This window comes from Artibeus jamaicensis, unplaced genomic scaffold (genome assembly GCF_021234435.1).
Source record: "Artibeus jamaicensis isolate MK-2021 breed Jamaican fruit bat unplaced genomic scaffold, CSHL_Jam_final scaffold_1019, whole genome shotgun sequence".
NCBI classification, from domain to species: domain Eukaryota; kingdom Metazoa; phylum Chordata; class Mammalia; order Chiroptera; family Phyllostomidae; genus Artibeus; species Artibeus jamaicensis.
The window spans coordinates 16,629,919-16,643,320 of NW_026522025.1; the positions used below are offsets into that span (position 1 = coordinate 16,629,919).

The following is a 13,402-nucleotide window of genomic DNA, read 5'->3' on the forward strand; positions in this document are numbered from 1 at the left end:
ATATTGTTGTGCACTAGGCAGGTGACACACATGAGCTCAAAGCTAAGGACCTTCATGAAACCTCAAATTCTAAATCTCCACAGAAACCCCTTCATGAAGAATGTAAGGTAAGAATCTTTCCTCAGTCTACATGGATTTTTTTTTAATTAAAGGCCAAGTTATTGCAAAATGTCAACTAGGCAGAAAAGGCTTTGAATCTAGAAATGGGTTCCAGGCAGGGGACTTGCAAACCTTACAAAGCTACTCTATGATCTCAAGGAAATATTTCTCACCTTTAACTGGGAAAAGGGAAACTTCCAAGAGAAGGCTAGACAGGCTTTACTGAACAACTAGATAAAGGCATGATTAGAGACTGTTAGCACAAGCATGATTTTGTCGCAATATCCAAGGAGGTAGTTTAGTTTTTTTAAGTCAAATAATGTAATTTCAACTGTACAAAATTTTACACAAATTTTTGACACAGAATAGTACTCTTACAATCCACAGTAGATACTCTAATAATAAACAAAGAAAATAAGAACATGCTTTAGTCAGATAAAAACATTTTACAAAATAAAAAGGGAGAATCAAATACAGAAAAATGTGGGCTAACATTTACAGAAGGCCAATTAATTAGTTCTTTTCAAGATTCTCACAAGATATAGAAACACTGCAGGCTTAAAAGTACTGCAAAATTAACATATGCTGAACTATAATAAATACCACAACAAGCTTAAATCCTAATGTACTGGGAAGCAAACTCTTATATACACTGCATAATTGTAATTGCATTTAAATTCTTAAAATCTTGTAGCTTCTAAATAAATGATAGTCACAGAAACAAAAACAGAATAAACCACAGTCAAGACCACCAACAAACAGTAACAGCACAATAGCATGGGCCATATCATTGAAAGGCAGTAGATAAGTCCACCTAAAAATTGAGAAAACTGATACACACCCACGCACAACAGTCTCAGCATTAACATGCTCGCAGAGTGAGCTGATGAAAGAAAGAGCAATCCTTCCTAAAGAAAGAATTATTGATAATTTGTTGATACTTATTTGTAGTTTAAGTTTGAAATATTCTCATTTATGTGTGCACTTAAAACAATGCAATAATTTTCTACTCATCCAGTCCTGATCTTCATACTGTTCACAGTTTCAGAACAGGTGGGAACAGTGACCTGCTTTTTCAACCATTATATCCCCCAGACATGACTAATTTGAAGCAGAGTAAATTGCACATAATGGGCCAGGGATTCAAGTTCATGATTTTTAGTCGTCTGCATTCTTGTTTCAGGGCACATGGCTTCCTCCCCGCCCCTTGCACCCTTGCAGCTGTGTCTTCATGAACTAAATGCACCAAATGTGAAATAAAAGGAAATTTATTTTTTAAAAAACTTTCTGCAGAAATTCATTTTTAACAAACCATCCACCTTACTTTTAAGGAGGAAAAAGATCTATGCAATATCTTTAAAAATTTTTTCTTTTCCTTCGGGGGGGGTTCTTAAATTTTTTTAATGAGTTCTAAATACTAAAGAGGCTAGCTACTTAAGAAACCTTTTTGATATATAAGAAAACAGATGCAAGATTTTATAATGGCTCAAAGTTCTCACAAAAGCATAGTGTAATTCAGTGAATTTTTAAATAACCCAAATCCTATCATATAGAATATTGCTTTCCAAAGGCTTTCTACAAAATATCATTAAAGATTCAGCAGCAATACAGACACTGGCACAAGAAAAACAAACAAATAAAATGAGCACACACACACACAAACTTGGTTCTAAGAAGGTCATTGGGGCGGGAAGTGTTTAAGCGGGCTAATTAAAATCCAATTCTACTTGCTTTTTCACCTAATGTTTAAATTTCCCCATCAATTCTGGAAGGCTGCAACCAAACACCAGCCTACCTTTCATTATAAAACTAAGTACCAAAAAAGTCATGAAATTTTATAACCAAAAGAACATTTAAACTCATTAACCTACCTGCGAGGAGACTGAGCTTGTGGGTTAACTGATTGGCGTGGTGACTGTAGGGTGCATGGTTTGTCGTCGTTGTTCGGTGTGTGTTTGTGTTTTGTGTCATGTGTGTAGTACTTATACCCTTAAAGTCTGGAGCGTTGCCATTCAGATCCTCCCCTTCCTAGGCTGCCATGTTTCCTCTCACCTGGGACAACGGTGAGCAGAAAGGAACACACACTATGGCTAGTTTGACACTAAAGTTTCACTTTCTCCCATGGCCTCTGCAGATGTATCAGAAAGACACATCCCACCCTGGATACCGTACTACTAACACGTCAGTGGAACTGAGGACTTCTCCCTGGGGAGAGGAGAAGAGGAATTTTCTGAACTTTACTTCAACTTTCCAGCCTAGAAACTGTTCCTTCGTCTACTGATTCCACTTGCCCACTTCGCTGAAGGTCTGTTCTTTGCTTGGTTTCATCTGCTTTCCAATTTAGAGAAGTGTGGTGGGAAAGCCAATCACTTACCTTGTTTGATATTTATTTCCCATGTTTGGGTTTTGTAGTGTACCCAAGTTCCAAGATTTCTTTAATGGGGGGGGGGGGAAGGGCAGGAAAGAAATAAAGAAAATAGAAAGAAAAATTCTCAAAATCAGCAATTTTCAACCTTTTTCATGTGGTGGCACACATAAACTACTAAAATTCTGTGGCGCACCAAAAAATTTTTTTTGCCAATTTGACAAAAATAAGTATAATTTTGATTCGTTCACACTGGATGGCTATCGTATTGACCATTTTCAGTGCCCCTGACTAAATAATCAGGTACTACAAGCTTTAAAAATTCTTGCGAGTCACCAGGGTACCACGGCACACAGGTTGAAAATCGCTGCTGTACGCTGCTGTACGCGGAGGAGATAAAAGGCTAAGTCACTGTTCAAAGTGTTCAATGAGGGCCGGCTCTGATCCTCTTAGTCTTCCAGCCAGAACTGGGGACAGAGGTGTGAACACCGGGGAAGGAAGGGAGCTAAACAGTAAACTTACACAATTCTTCCCAAGTGTTATATACATAGACATTTTCCTTTTCAAGGAAAGTTGGAAATAAGGCAGTTTATTTGTTGGAGAGAATCTAATTATGGTTAGAACCTATCACTAACTTTTTGAGACTGTTACCAAGTACAGTCACTATGTTTCTTGAGGAGAAACGACCCCTGGTACCACTGACTCCAAAAAAGCCTCTCTTTGAACGTACCATGGTTCCAATCCTATCGCAACGTTAATGTCCAGTGGTCACTCATCAGTCAGTGACCGAGAACAACCTCCCCAGTATTAAGATTCCAGAAATTATAGTAATTCCAGAAGTGCCCTAAGAAACATACATCAGTGGACATGGGCTCTTCAAGGCCAGGAGATCAGCTCTGGGGGGGGGGGAACCCCTAAAACATATACCAACAAAACACACGGGAACTATGTGTAATGGTTCACTGCCTGTACAAAAACCTCAAAGAGGATGAAGGTCAGGCAGGGATAATAGGCCAATTTAATCCTGAAAGCACAAGGTGCAAGAAATTTTAATTATGGTCTGCCACTGAAATCACACAAGACCCAATGGCATCTAACTGCAACTGCTCATCAAGAGAGACAAGAGGTGTAATTGTAACTGCTGCATAATCACTGCGAGGGCACAGGGAAGGCTGCCATGCGCTCCCAGCAGAGAATGTATTAAGAGCCTCGAAAAAATCCAATACAGGGAAACATGGAGATTGCCTGTAGCTAAACAGGAGCTCATAACAGGAAAGCCCAATGGGTGTGTGTGGGGGGGGGGGTGAGGGTTCCAGGAGTGAAAAGATTTAGCTGTTTGGCTCAAAATCAGAGTACGAGCTTGAAAAACTCTGAACCCCTTTCCGCGTTGTGGAAACTACATTGAGAAAGACATAATCTCCTTCAGAAATTTCTCTGCTGGGTGAAGCTTCACCCACTCTCCTTTGTTTAAACCATTAGCTTGGATGTCCCCGTGATTTACAGAACCAGGCTCCCTTTAGCTTGCTCCCATCAAACCCAAGTCTGGAGACAAGACGCCACGCACACGACCCCGAAGTGCCCAGGCTTTCGTCCCTAAAACGACTACAACGCCCGCACCGTGGACTCTTCCAAAGGGAAGTGTGGAGAAAGCCCCTCTGTGGGCTTCCCACTCCGCAAAGTTTCACAAATCCGCGAAGTAAGGGAGAAAAACCTCTCGTCCGCACCGGCTGCAAAGTTGGCGCTGAAGTTTGTGCCGGGATGTCCTGTCTCGAGGGAACGCCAGTGTGTGGAGGCGGAAGGATGGATAAAGAGGAAGAGACGGGGGGGGGGGGGGGCGGGAGAAGAAATTTTTCGAGTGGAAAGTCCACGAGACCATCTTCTTCATCCAGAAGCCTCTGGCTCCGAGAGGTCGGAGCGGTGCGCTCCAGGGGAGGTACCCGAGGGCGGGCACCTTAGCCCGGGGCTCGGGGAGCTGTCACCTGTGCGGGACTCCGGCGGGGGCGGGGGCGCTTTCCAAGACGCCGGGGAGGATGGGGGCTACAGACTCAGCCGCTCTCTGGGCTCTGAGAAGTGGGGGAGGGAAGATTCAAAAGAGGGCACAAGGCCAAAAGCAACACCTTTCGGAAACGCTGTTCTCCTCCGACCTCTCCAACTTCCCGCACAGCCAGCCAAGGACTTTCTCCCATCGCACCCCACCCCGTCCCGCCTCCCTGCCCACCGCTTCGACCTTCCGACCGCCGAAGCCACTGCCGAAGCCACTGCCGAAGCGCGGGGTGGGATCGGGTCTGCGGCGAAGAAACGGAGGGCGCGCGGAGGTCGGGACCCAAAACACAAACTCTCACCCCCTGGCTGAGCAGACCCGGCGTTTACACCGGCCAGGAGCACTGCCCTGTAACCGGGCGCAGTTTCCCGACTCTTCTGTTGTTCCTAATAAAGTCGATTACGTTGCCCTCCAGAGCTGAATGGGAGGGAACCGAGAGAAAAAGGGGGGAACGCGGGAAAAGGCGAGGGGTGCGGGGGTGCAGTAGCAACTTTGTAACCCAGCGCTTCCTCGCGCGATCCGTCGCCATGCTTAAGATTCCCACCCCCGCCACCCCCTTCCTTCCTTTCAAGTGGGTACTGAAACTAGGCCAAAACTTTTTCCCCTGCTTTTCTCTTAGCCACTAGACTGGATTGTGCCCCACGGAGCCCCATGGAGCTCTGCTTTCTTAAGCACAATAGCCGGACTAATTAGATCATAGAAGCAAGACAGTGATACTGTAACAAGTAGCCCGAGAGGCAAAGAGGGAAGGGGCCGGAAAAGAGAGAAAGGGGGAAAAGTTTGCAGCTCTCACACTTACCAATCAAGCCTCCCACCAGAAAGGCGATGATTTGGAACACGAGCAGAATTCCACCAACAATACATAGCTTCTTGGTGCTCATGTTTTCTATAATTGCCCCAGCCATTTTTGCGCCCCCCTTTTTCTTTTCTTTTGGAAATAAATGTTTTAGGGTGTGCTTTTTGTTCGCTCTCCTCTCACGCTCCCTCCTCCCTCGCCTCCTGTCGGGCGGTGCAAAACTTCAGCGGTGCGGGAGCGGGCGCGGCGAGGATGGGACCCGGACCGCAGGCGCCCGCACGGATTCCCCCGGCGCAGCCGGCTCGGGCTCCCCCAATGCCCAGAGCTGTGATTGTGGCCGCTCCGCCGCCTGTGGACGCTTAAAGGAGCAGGGAAGCGGATCACATGACGCCGCCTCCCTCCCTTTCTTCCTCCCTCCCTCTCGCGCTTCCTCCCTGCCTCCCTCCCTCCCCACCTCCCTCTCTTCCTCACCCCCTTGCGGGCCAGTGCGGGCGGGGCTCGGAGCTCCCGCGGGTGCTGGCGTCCCGCTCCCAAGTCGGGCGGGCGGCCTGTCCCGCCAGGGGCCGGCGTGGCCGGGGGTTGATGATGCTGATAAGTGGGTTCCCCCTACTCCGCCTCTCACACGGTTCCTTTTCTGGTGCGAGATTTAAATCACCCCACTAAAGGAAAGCTTTGCAGACCTTTAACTTAGGCGTTGACTTTAGGAAATGGTCCCCAGCCCCCAACTGCTAGAACTCTTTTTAGGAAAGAGAAGGAGAATTTTTTTAAAGGGACCCCCCCCCCCCCCCAAAAAAAACCCCGCTTAAATCAAAGAACAGAGATGCGGAGTCAAATCTCAGCTCGGCTTCCTTCTGCCTGATCCCAGCCCGGGCTATTGGGCATAGACCCCGCTAAACCTCCCCCACCGCATCCCTGGAGGAACCCTGGGCTCCAGCCGCATCAGACCCCTGTTCTTCACACGTTATGCTCCACTCCCCGTGTTTTCAGCGCCCTGATCGTGGCTCGTGCCTCAAAAAAAAAATTTTTTTTTAATTCGGTGAGTTTTAAACCTCTAAAAACCAACTTGCCTGAAAAGCCTTGCTAATTTTCCAAACCACCTCCACATACTATTTCCGGGAACTGAGCCCCTACCGTTCGTGTGTTTACATTCTTAGCTTCTATTGTAAGTACTGGCAAGGACTTTTGCCACCACCACAGGGCCTTAACTCTTGGGGGATAGGGACCGAGTCCTATTCATCTTTGTACCTCCCGTGGTGTCTAACAAAATTCTGGCTCTAGTAGGTCCTCCATACCTTTTGTGGGCTGAATAAATTAATCGAATGTGGAAGCAAGCCCACCGTTGCACTCCAAAAGCCTAAAAGAAAAATTTGATTTAGACAGTACTCATATTAAGTTGCAATGTTTGTTCTATCTTAGTGAGGAGATATTTATACTTATACTTAACTTGCAGGAAGCAAGGCGGGTGGGACTCTAGAGATTTCCTGCTCTATCAAGACTAACTTCCTGGGCCTGGTGTTTCCATCTTTCATAAACTGGACAGTTGGCCAGCACAATTCACACATTGCTGGATAGACGCTGGGTCTGGTACCTTCCCCTTTCCATTTCCACACGTGCAGGGGTTTTGCCACCCACCATCTAAACTAAACACGCTCAGTTTCTTGCCCCGCCCCGCCCCTCCCTCCACACCCTGTACTCTGTTTCTGAACTTTCATTGCCCTTGTAGAAGAAAATGCTATGCAGGTTATACTTCATAGAGGTATTCATTTCTGGAGTCCAGCTAGGTACTTCTTTAAGGACTGGTACCAAAAATGTATGTAGATATAACTCCGTCTCCCTGGCATCTAACAGTTCTTACCAGTTCTGGGGATATGTTTGCTATTTATTTATTCTGTCCCTTAACCCTTTCCAAGCTTTCTTTTCTTGGCACTGGAGGGTGCCTTGCACTTGCCTGGGCATCTAGGCTCCCCAGTCTAGCTGTTCTTCACTGCGAGAAGTGCTTAGTCGCCCTTACTTTGGAGAACCTCAGAACAGCCAGGGAGAAGCAGAAAAAAACACCTGTCCAGGCTTGAAAGCGGTCAGGAGTGTTTGGTACCCAACGTAGATAGACCAATGTGGTTAATTTGCTTTCCTTCTTTACCTTTTCAGAAACTTACCTCATTTGTTTCCCAACACAGGAGTAGGTTCCAGGGCATCATAAAGTAAAGAATGTCCTTTCTTCTTTTGCTAGTTAACTCTACATTCCGTGCTCTCAACTCAGTAAACTGTCAACTTCCATATATTTAAATAATGGTAGCTTAAGGTAGAATTTCTTTTTTAATAACAGGAGATCTTTTTTGTTGTTGTTTTAGTAAGGTTGATACGATTCAATATCAAAATTTACTCTCCATTTGATACTACTTTTCAATATTTAGGAAGAAAAAAATGGCGTCCTGTGCACTTAAAATATGAGTCAGATCTATAAGAAATTCTTGGCTGGTTGAATGGGTTTATTTGTTTAAAATTAGTGACCTTCTCAACTCAACTCCCTTTTCTGCAATGTGAACTGCTACAACACACCTCACCCCCTTGGCTCCCAAGTATATGTCTTCAGAGTGACTTAACTCTTTGAGGTCTGGAAATGAGAGACCTGGAATAGACTACTGGTTCCCCAGCAAGATGATACTCAATTTTAAGAGGGCACTTATTATTTAACATTTTCATTAAAAAGGGATACTTGTCATTGCTAACCAGTGCTTCCAACTTGTATGAGAGTACCAATATTGCCAAATTGAGGGAGGGCTAGACACAAGCAGCATTAATCACCATGGACTGTTTTTTTTTTTAATTACCATTTCTCTTATCTCTTTTTCAAAATTAAATGTGACTATTGGATTCTTATTCTCCCAGGGAATGACACAGTTGAGCAGAAAAGAGCGTGAATGTTGAGTTGCTTGGATCTGGGATGGAGCCTCACTCTCAGCCCTGCCCTGTGATCACAGTCACCTGCCCACTCTGAGGGTCAGTTTTTCATCTTTAAAATGGGCATGATAATGTCCATTATTATGGGGTTCTTGCAAGATATTATTAATTGTTACAATTAGGGCTCTTAAGGGAAATCAATAATCTTGTGTAAAAAACTAGTAAAACTGATCATTAGTTGGTCCTTTCTCAGCTCTAAAATTCTATCATGCTATACTTATTCTTGAAATGTATTTTAGGAGCAGTCTAGGTGATTAACTGTGACTGACAAGGGTGCGAATAGGCCAACATTTAGTTTTGAACTCGACAACACTCAATGAACTTTAAACATAAAATCATTCTGAAGGCTGCTTCCAATCACTCATAAAACATGGGTTTTGGGTCACCAGGAAAGTTTTCCCAGGGACTGGGATAACCCAAGGGTACAATCTAACTCTGCCAACAGAAATTAATCATCTGGACTCCATTTCACTAAACTGAGGTTGGGGATCCTGACTTACCCACTGTTTATTTGAAGGGTTTGGCACATGGGAATTCATAGTGATGTTTAATGCATCATGAATGAATGAATGAATGAATATCTAACTGAAGATGGATTAACTGCAACTCCTTCCCATCCCTTCACCCTACCTCCCACTCCCGCATAGCATTTATTGACTAAATATCTGTCTGGTTACGTAGAACCTGGGTTGTAGTTTGCACTGCATCTATTTATGTGCCGTGTTGTCACCCTGGCTCACACACTCCTGAAGACCAAGAAGAGTATGACCCGAGTCTTTGTCTTTCTCACAGCCCCAGCACAGCGCCTTGTACAGAGGAGGGCTCATTTCCTGGAGCTGAGAAAGCCCCTTTTGGAAGCCAAAGGCAGCAAGCATATCATTATCATCGTTGCAGTAAATATAATGTAGAGATCTAAGAGAATTGCATATACCTCCTCAAACACCTAATTTACTTCCCAGAGGGACCTAACAAGAGTAATAATTTCACTTGGAGGCTTCTCATTCTCATGAATAGCTTTTATCCATAAATGGCATCCCTGTGGCTCTCTCGTTGTTGGTATTTTCTCATAGTTAGTGCCTGTGAATGTGAGCAGGCACTTTGGGTTCACACTCTATTATTCAGCGTCATTTTTCTCTCCCTTTCTCTCTATAGATGAATTAGATATAGATAGATATAGATAAATGCAGAAATAGATGTAAAAGAATGTATATACACTCATGACTTCTTATAAAATGCTTATTCATTTATTTTCCAAAGGAACCACCGGTCCTTTTTCCCTCAGTGAGCCCCTTCGTCTTATTGTGTATGTAAATACAAGACCTTTTCCAGCACCTCCTCCTGCACACTAATCTGGAGCAGGAACTATTCAGAACCCTGGGCTGGGAAGACTGGTACTTTCAACCTGATCTTCAGATAAAATTATTTCATAAATACCCCACCACCCTCTCCCATTTTACATATCAGCACCCACCCTGAATAAACTACATTTCACCTTTTTTTTCTTTCCATGTCACACATTAGGCTTATTTAGTCACAGCTTTGTCTTACTGGTTGTGTATATAAACGTGACACTATTACTTACCTTTTTGATACTTTTCTTATTTCTTTCTTTTTAAAAAGATGTTCATCTCAACTCCTTAAATCGTGGTGAGCACTTTAAAAATGTTACAGAGTGCGTGCCCTAGACCTGACGCAAAGGGGGCACTCAACAAATGTTTTTTTGCAAGTTATTAAGGGGAGGTTTCTGTTCCCGAATAGCAAAGCAAAACAAAGAACTGGAAATGCTCTAATTATCGTTTCTTATGAAATTGCCTCTTTGAACCCAGGCAACTTGGAAGGGACCGATAACAAGTGTATAGGTTCCCAGAGGCCTCTTGTGAGAGGCAGCTGACAACTTGAAGTAGCCAGCCAGCCTCCTGTGGTTTTCCAGGCTTGAAAGAGGCTGCAGCAGAGAGCTGGGATGCCTCCAGTGTATAAACCCCTGAGATGCCATGTGCTCAGTTTCTGGAGCAGAGGTAAAGGAAAGAGTCCTTTCTCTCTGCCAGTTTCCCTGGCATATGCCTAATGGGGTCTGAGCCGACTGATCCCCCACCCCATACCCTCATGACTGCTCCCCCTCTCCAGCTCATCTTGTACTGTCGTGCTCATGAGCTTCTCTCCATCTGCTCCTGCCCAGGGAGAGTGGCAGTGGGAGGAAAGTCTGAGTGGGCCAAGAAACACCTGCCCTGGATAACGATCCTGTGATATTCAGACAACAACCAACACTGAGGCACAGAGTCAGCAGAGAAATTTTGTCGAATGAGTGAGTGAATGATGAATGAACACATTCCAGTCCCTGGCTGTCCGTTCAGGAGGCTTCCCCACAGATGGCCAATGCAGAGGGACTCAGACTTATCCTCAGCCCTAGACCATATGGGGTGAGAGTAGGCCCTGATTTGGGCAATGCCCAACATTTACCCTGCGCTAATTGTAAAGTTAGCTCAGAATCATCACCAAGAAACTCAGCATGAAGGATACTCTCCAATAAAAACAGTTTCAGGCATCTATACGTAATGTGGGGAAGTAAAGGTTGTTCGAGGATAAAAATACATGAAAGCTGAGAAACTTTAATATTTCCACTTTGCATTAGATGAAGGAAACTGGATGGCAGGGAGTGAGGGAGGGCAGGTAATTCCCCAAAGTCAGATCCAACAGCAGCTATTAGCCACTATTAATAACGTCAATAATTACAACAATAACAATAAGAAATTACACTGATTGCTTTCTGTGTACCAAGCACTATGCTAAATGAAATGTTTTACAAGTGTTATCATCGTTTATATATGCAACAGTCCTATTAAGTAGGTACTCATTTTATCATTTGTTTTTGAAAAGGAAAGCCAGTTCAAAGAAATTAAGGAATATTCCTTTGACCATACTGCTGGTAAATTGGGCAATTCATATTCTGAGGTAGATTGAACACACTGTTCATTCAATCACCAAATATTGATTGAATGGTTTTGAGTGCCAGAACTGATCTAGATGCTGGGTTAGAGCAGTGGGCCCGACAAAGGCCTTGCCCTCATGGAGCCTGAATTAGAAAGCCTACTACAGAGTCCCAGCTCTTATCTCCTTTACGTCGGCTGTGCCCTTTGAACTCAACAAAGAAAAGAAACCTTGGGGGCTGTGGAAATGAGTAGAAATCACCTCCTCCATGTGCCAGGGGCCTGCCCCCTGCCTTGCCCATGAGCTCTCAGGAGACATTGATCCAGAAAATCCTTCTCCTGCCAACTCTGAGACAGGCACTGGTGTAGTGGCTTTTGACTGCTCCTCTCTCTGTTCATGCATTCAAGGGTTTTCTTCTTCAGCACCTTACTCCCACTCAGATCAAACTCCCTGCAATGAAGCCTTAAATCTTTACAAGTCTTTCTTTGCAGATTTTTGCCATTAAGGCTTTTCCAAGTTGAAGATCCTAGACAAATAACTCATGAAAGTAATTGTCATGCACAATTTCAAAGTATTTTGAAAACATTCTCGAAGAATACTTGTTAGAAAAGACATTCAGCCCTGGCTGGTGTAGCTCAGTGGATTGCGTGAGGGACTGCGAACCAGACAATCATGGTTCGATTCCCAGTCAGGGCACATGTCTGGGTTGCAGGCTGGTTCCCTGCAGGTCAGTTCCCAGCAGGGGACACACAAAAGGCAACCAAACATTGATGTTTCTCTCCCTCTGTCCTTTCCTTCCCTTCTAAAGATAAATAAATAAAATCTTAAAAAAAAAAGGAGTTCTCCCAAGATGGAGGCATAGGTGGAAGCACTGTACCTTCTCACACAACCAAGTTTAAAAACAACAAAGTTTTAGCAACAAAAACGCAGCCAAGCCACAGAGAATTGAACTATACGGAAGTCTGACAACAGCAAACCCTTCAGCCAAACCTGTAAGAGGGGCAGAGCCAGCAGCAGAGCGGGGTTGGGCAGGAAAGATCCACCGGACCTACCCGGGTGCACAACCCAGGTGTGCCAGCAGCTGTGCGCGGATCCCAGGTCTGGAGAAGCGGGCAGACCCACTGAGAGTGCAAGGTGACTGACTGCAATTACACATTCCCGAGCAGATAAACCGGTGAAGGAGCAAGCAGTGAGACCGAGACCGCTGGGCCCACCGCGCAGGCCCCAGTGGTGGGAAGTGGCAGAGGGGACTGCTATTGTCCCTCTCTGACCCCGCCCCCACATACAGCGTCACAAACCAGCGACCTGGGTGGCCCCATCCTAGTGAACAACTAAGGCTCCGCTCCTCTTACGTAACAGGCACGAACAGATCAAAACATGGCTCAAGAACAACTCAGAGCCCCAGAGCCAATAAATCCAAGCGATGAAGAAATAGCCAAACTTTCAGATGCACAGTTCAAAACACTGGTGATCAGGATGCTCACAGAGCTGGTTGATTTTAGTCACAAATTAGAGGAACATATGAAGGCTAAACTAATTGAAATGAAGGGTAATGCACAGGAAACCAATAGTAATGGGAAGAAAACTGGGACTCAAATCAAAGGAGTGTATCAGAAGGAGGAAAACAATGGCCAAAAAGAAAAGGATGAAGAAACAAGAATTCAAAAAAATGAGGAGAGGCTTAGGAACCTTCAGGACATCTTTAAACATTCCAACATCTGAATTAGAGGGATACAAGAAGGGGAAGAGGAACATCCATGAGTGAAAAACTTATTTGAACAAATAATAAAGGAGAACTTCCCCTATCTGGCAAAGAAAATAGACTTCCAGGAAATCCAGGAAGCTCAGAGAGTCCCAAAGAACTTGGACTCAAGAAGGAACACACCAAGGCACATCATCATTATATTACCCAAGATTAAAATGAAGGAGAGAATCCTAGAAGCAGCAAGAGATAAGGGGACAGTCACCTACAAAGGACTTCCCATCAGACTGTCAGCTGATTTCTCAAAAGAGACCTTACAGGTAAGAAGGGGCTGGAAAGAAGTATTCCAAGTTATGAAATCCAAAGATCTACATCCAAGATTGATCTATCCAGCAAAGCTTTCATTTAGAATGGAAGGACAGATAAAGTGCTTCCCAGATAAGATCAAATTCAAGGAGTTCATCATCACCAAGCCCTTATTATATGAAATGTTAAAGGGACTTACCTAAGAAAAGG

The 13,402-nt window shown here is 44.6% G+C and overlaps 1 protein-coding gene across 1 annotated transcript in view; it reads right to left on the minus strand.

Moving 5' to 3' along the window:
* The window catches only part of WLS (Wnt ligand secretion mediator), a 106,476-nt gene extending 100,812 nt beyond the window's left edge, over positions 1-5,664 (minus strand). The window contains exon 1 of the mRNA XM_037145311.2: positions 5,305-5,664. Coding sequence (XP_037001206.2) covers positions 5,305-5,410 — 106 coding nt within the window. The 5' untranslated portion in view covers positions 5,411-5,664. The remainder of the gene's footprint in view (positions 1-5,304) is intronic.
* Positions 5,665-13,402: the final 7,738 nt, after the last annotated feature.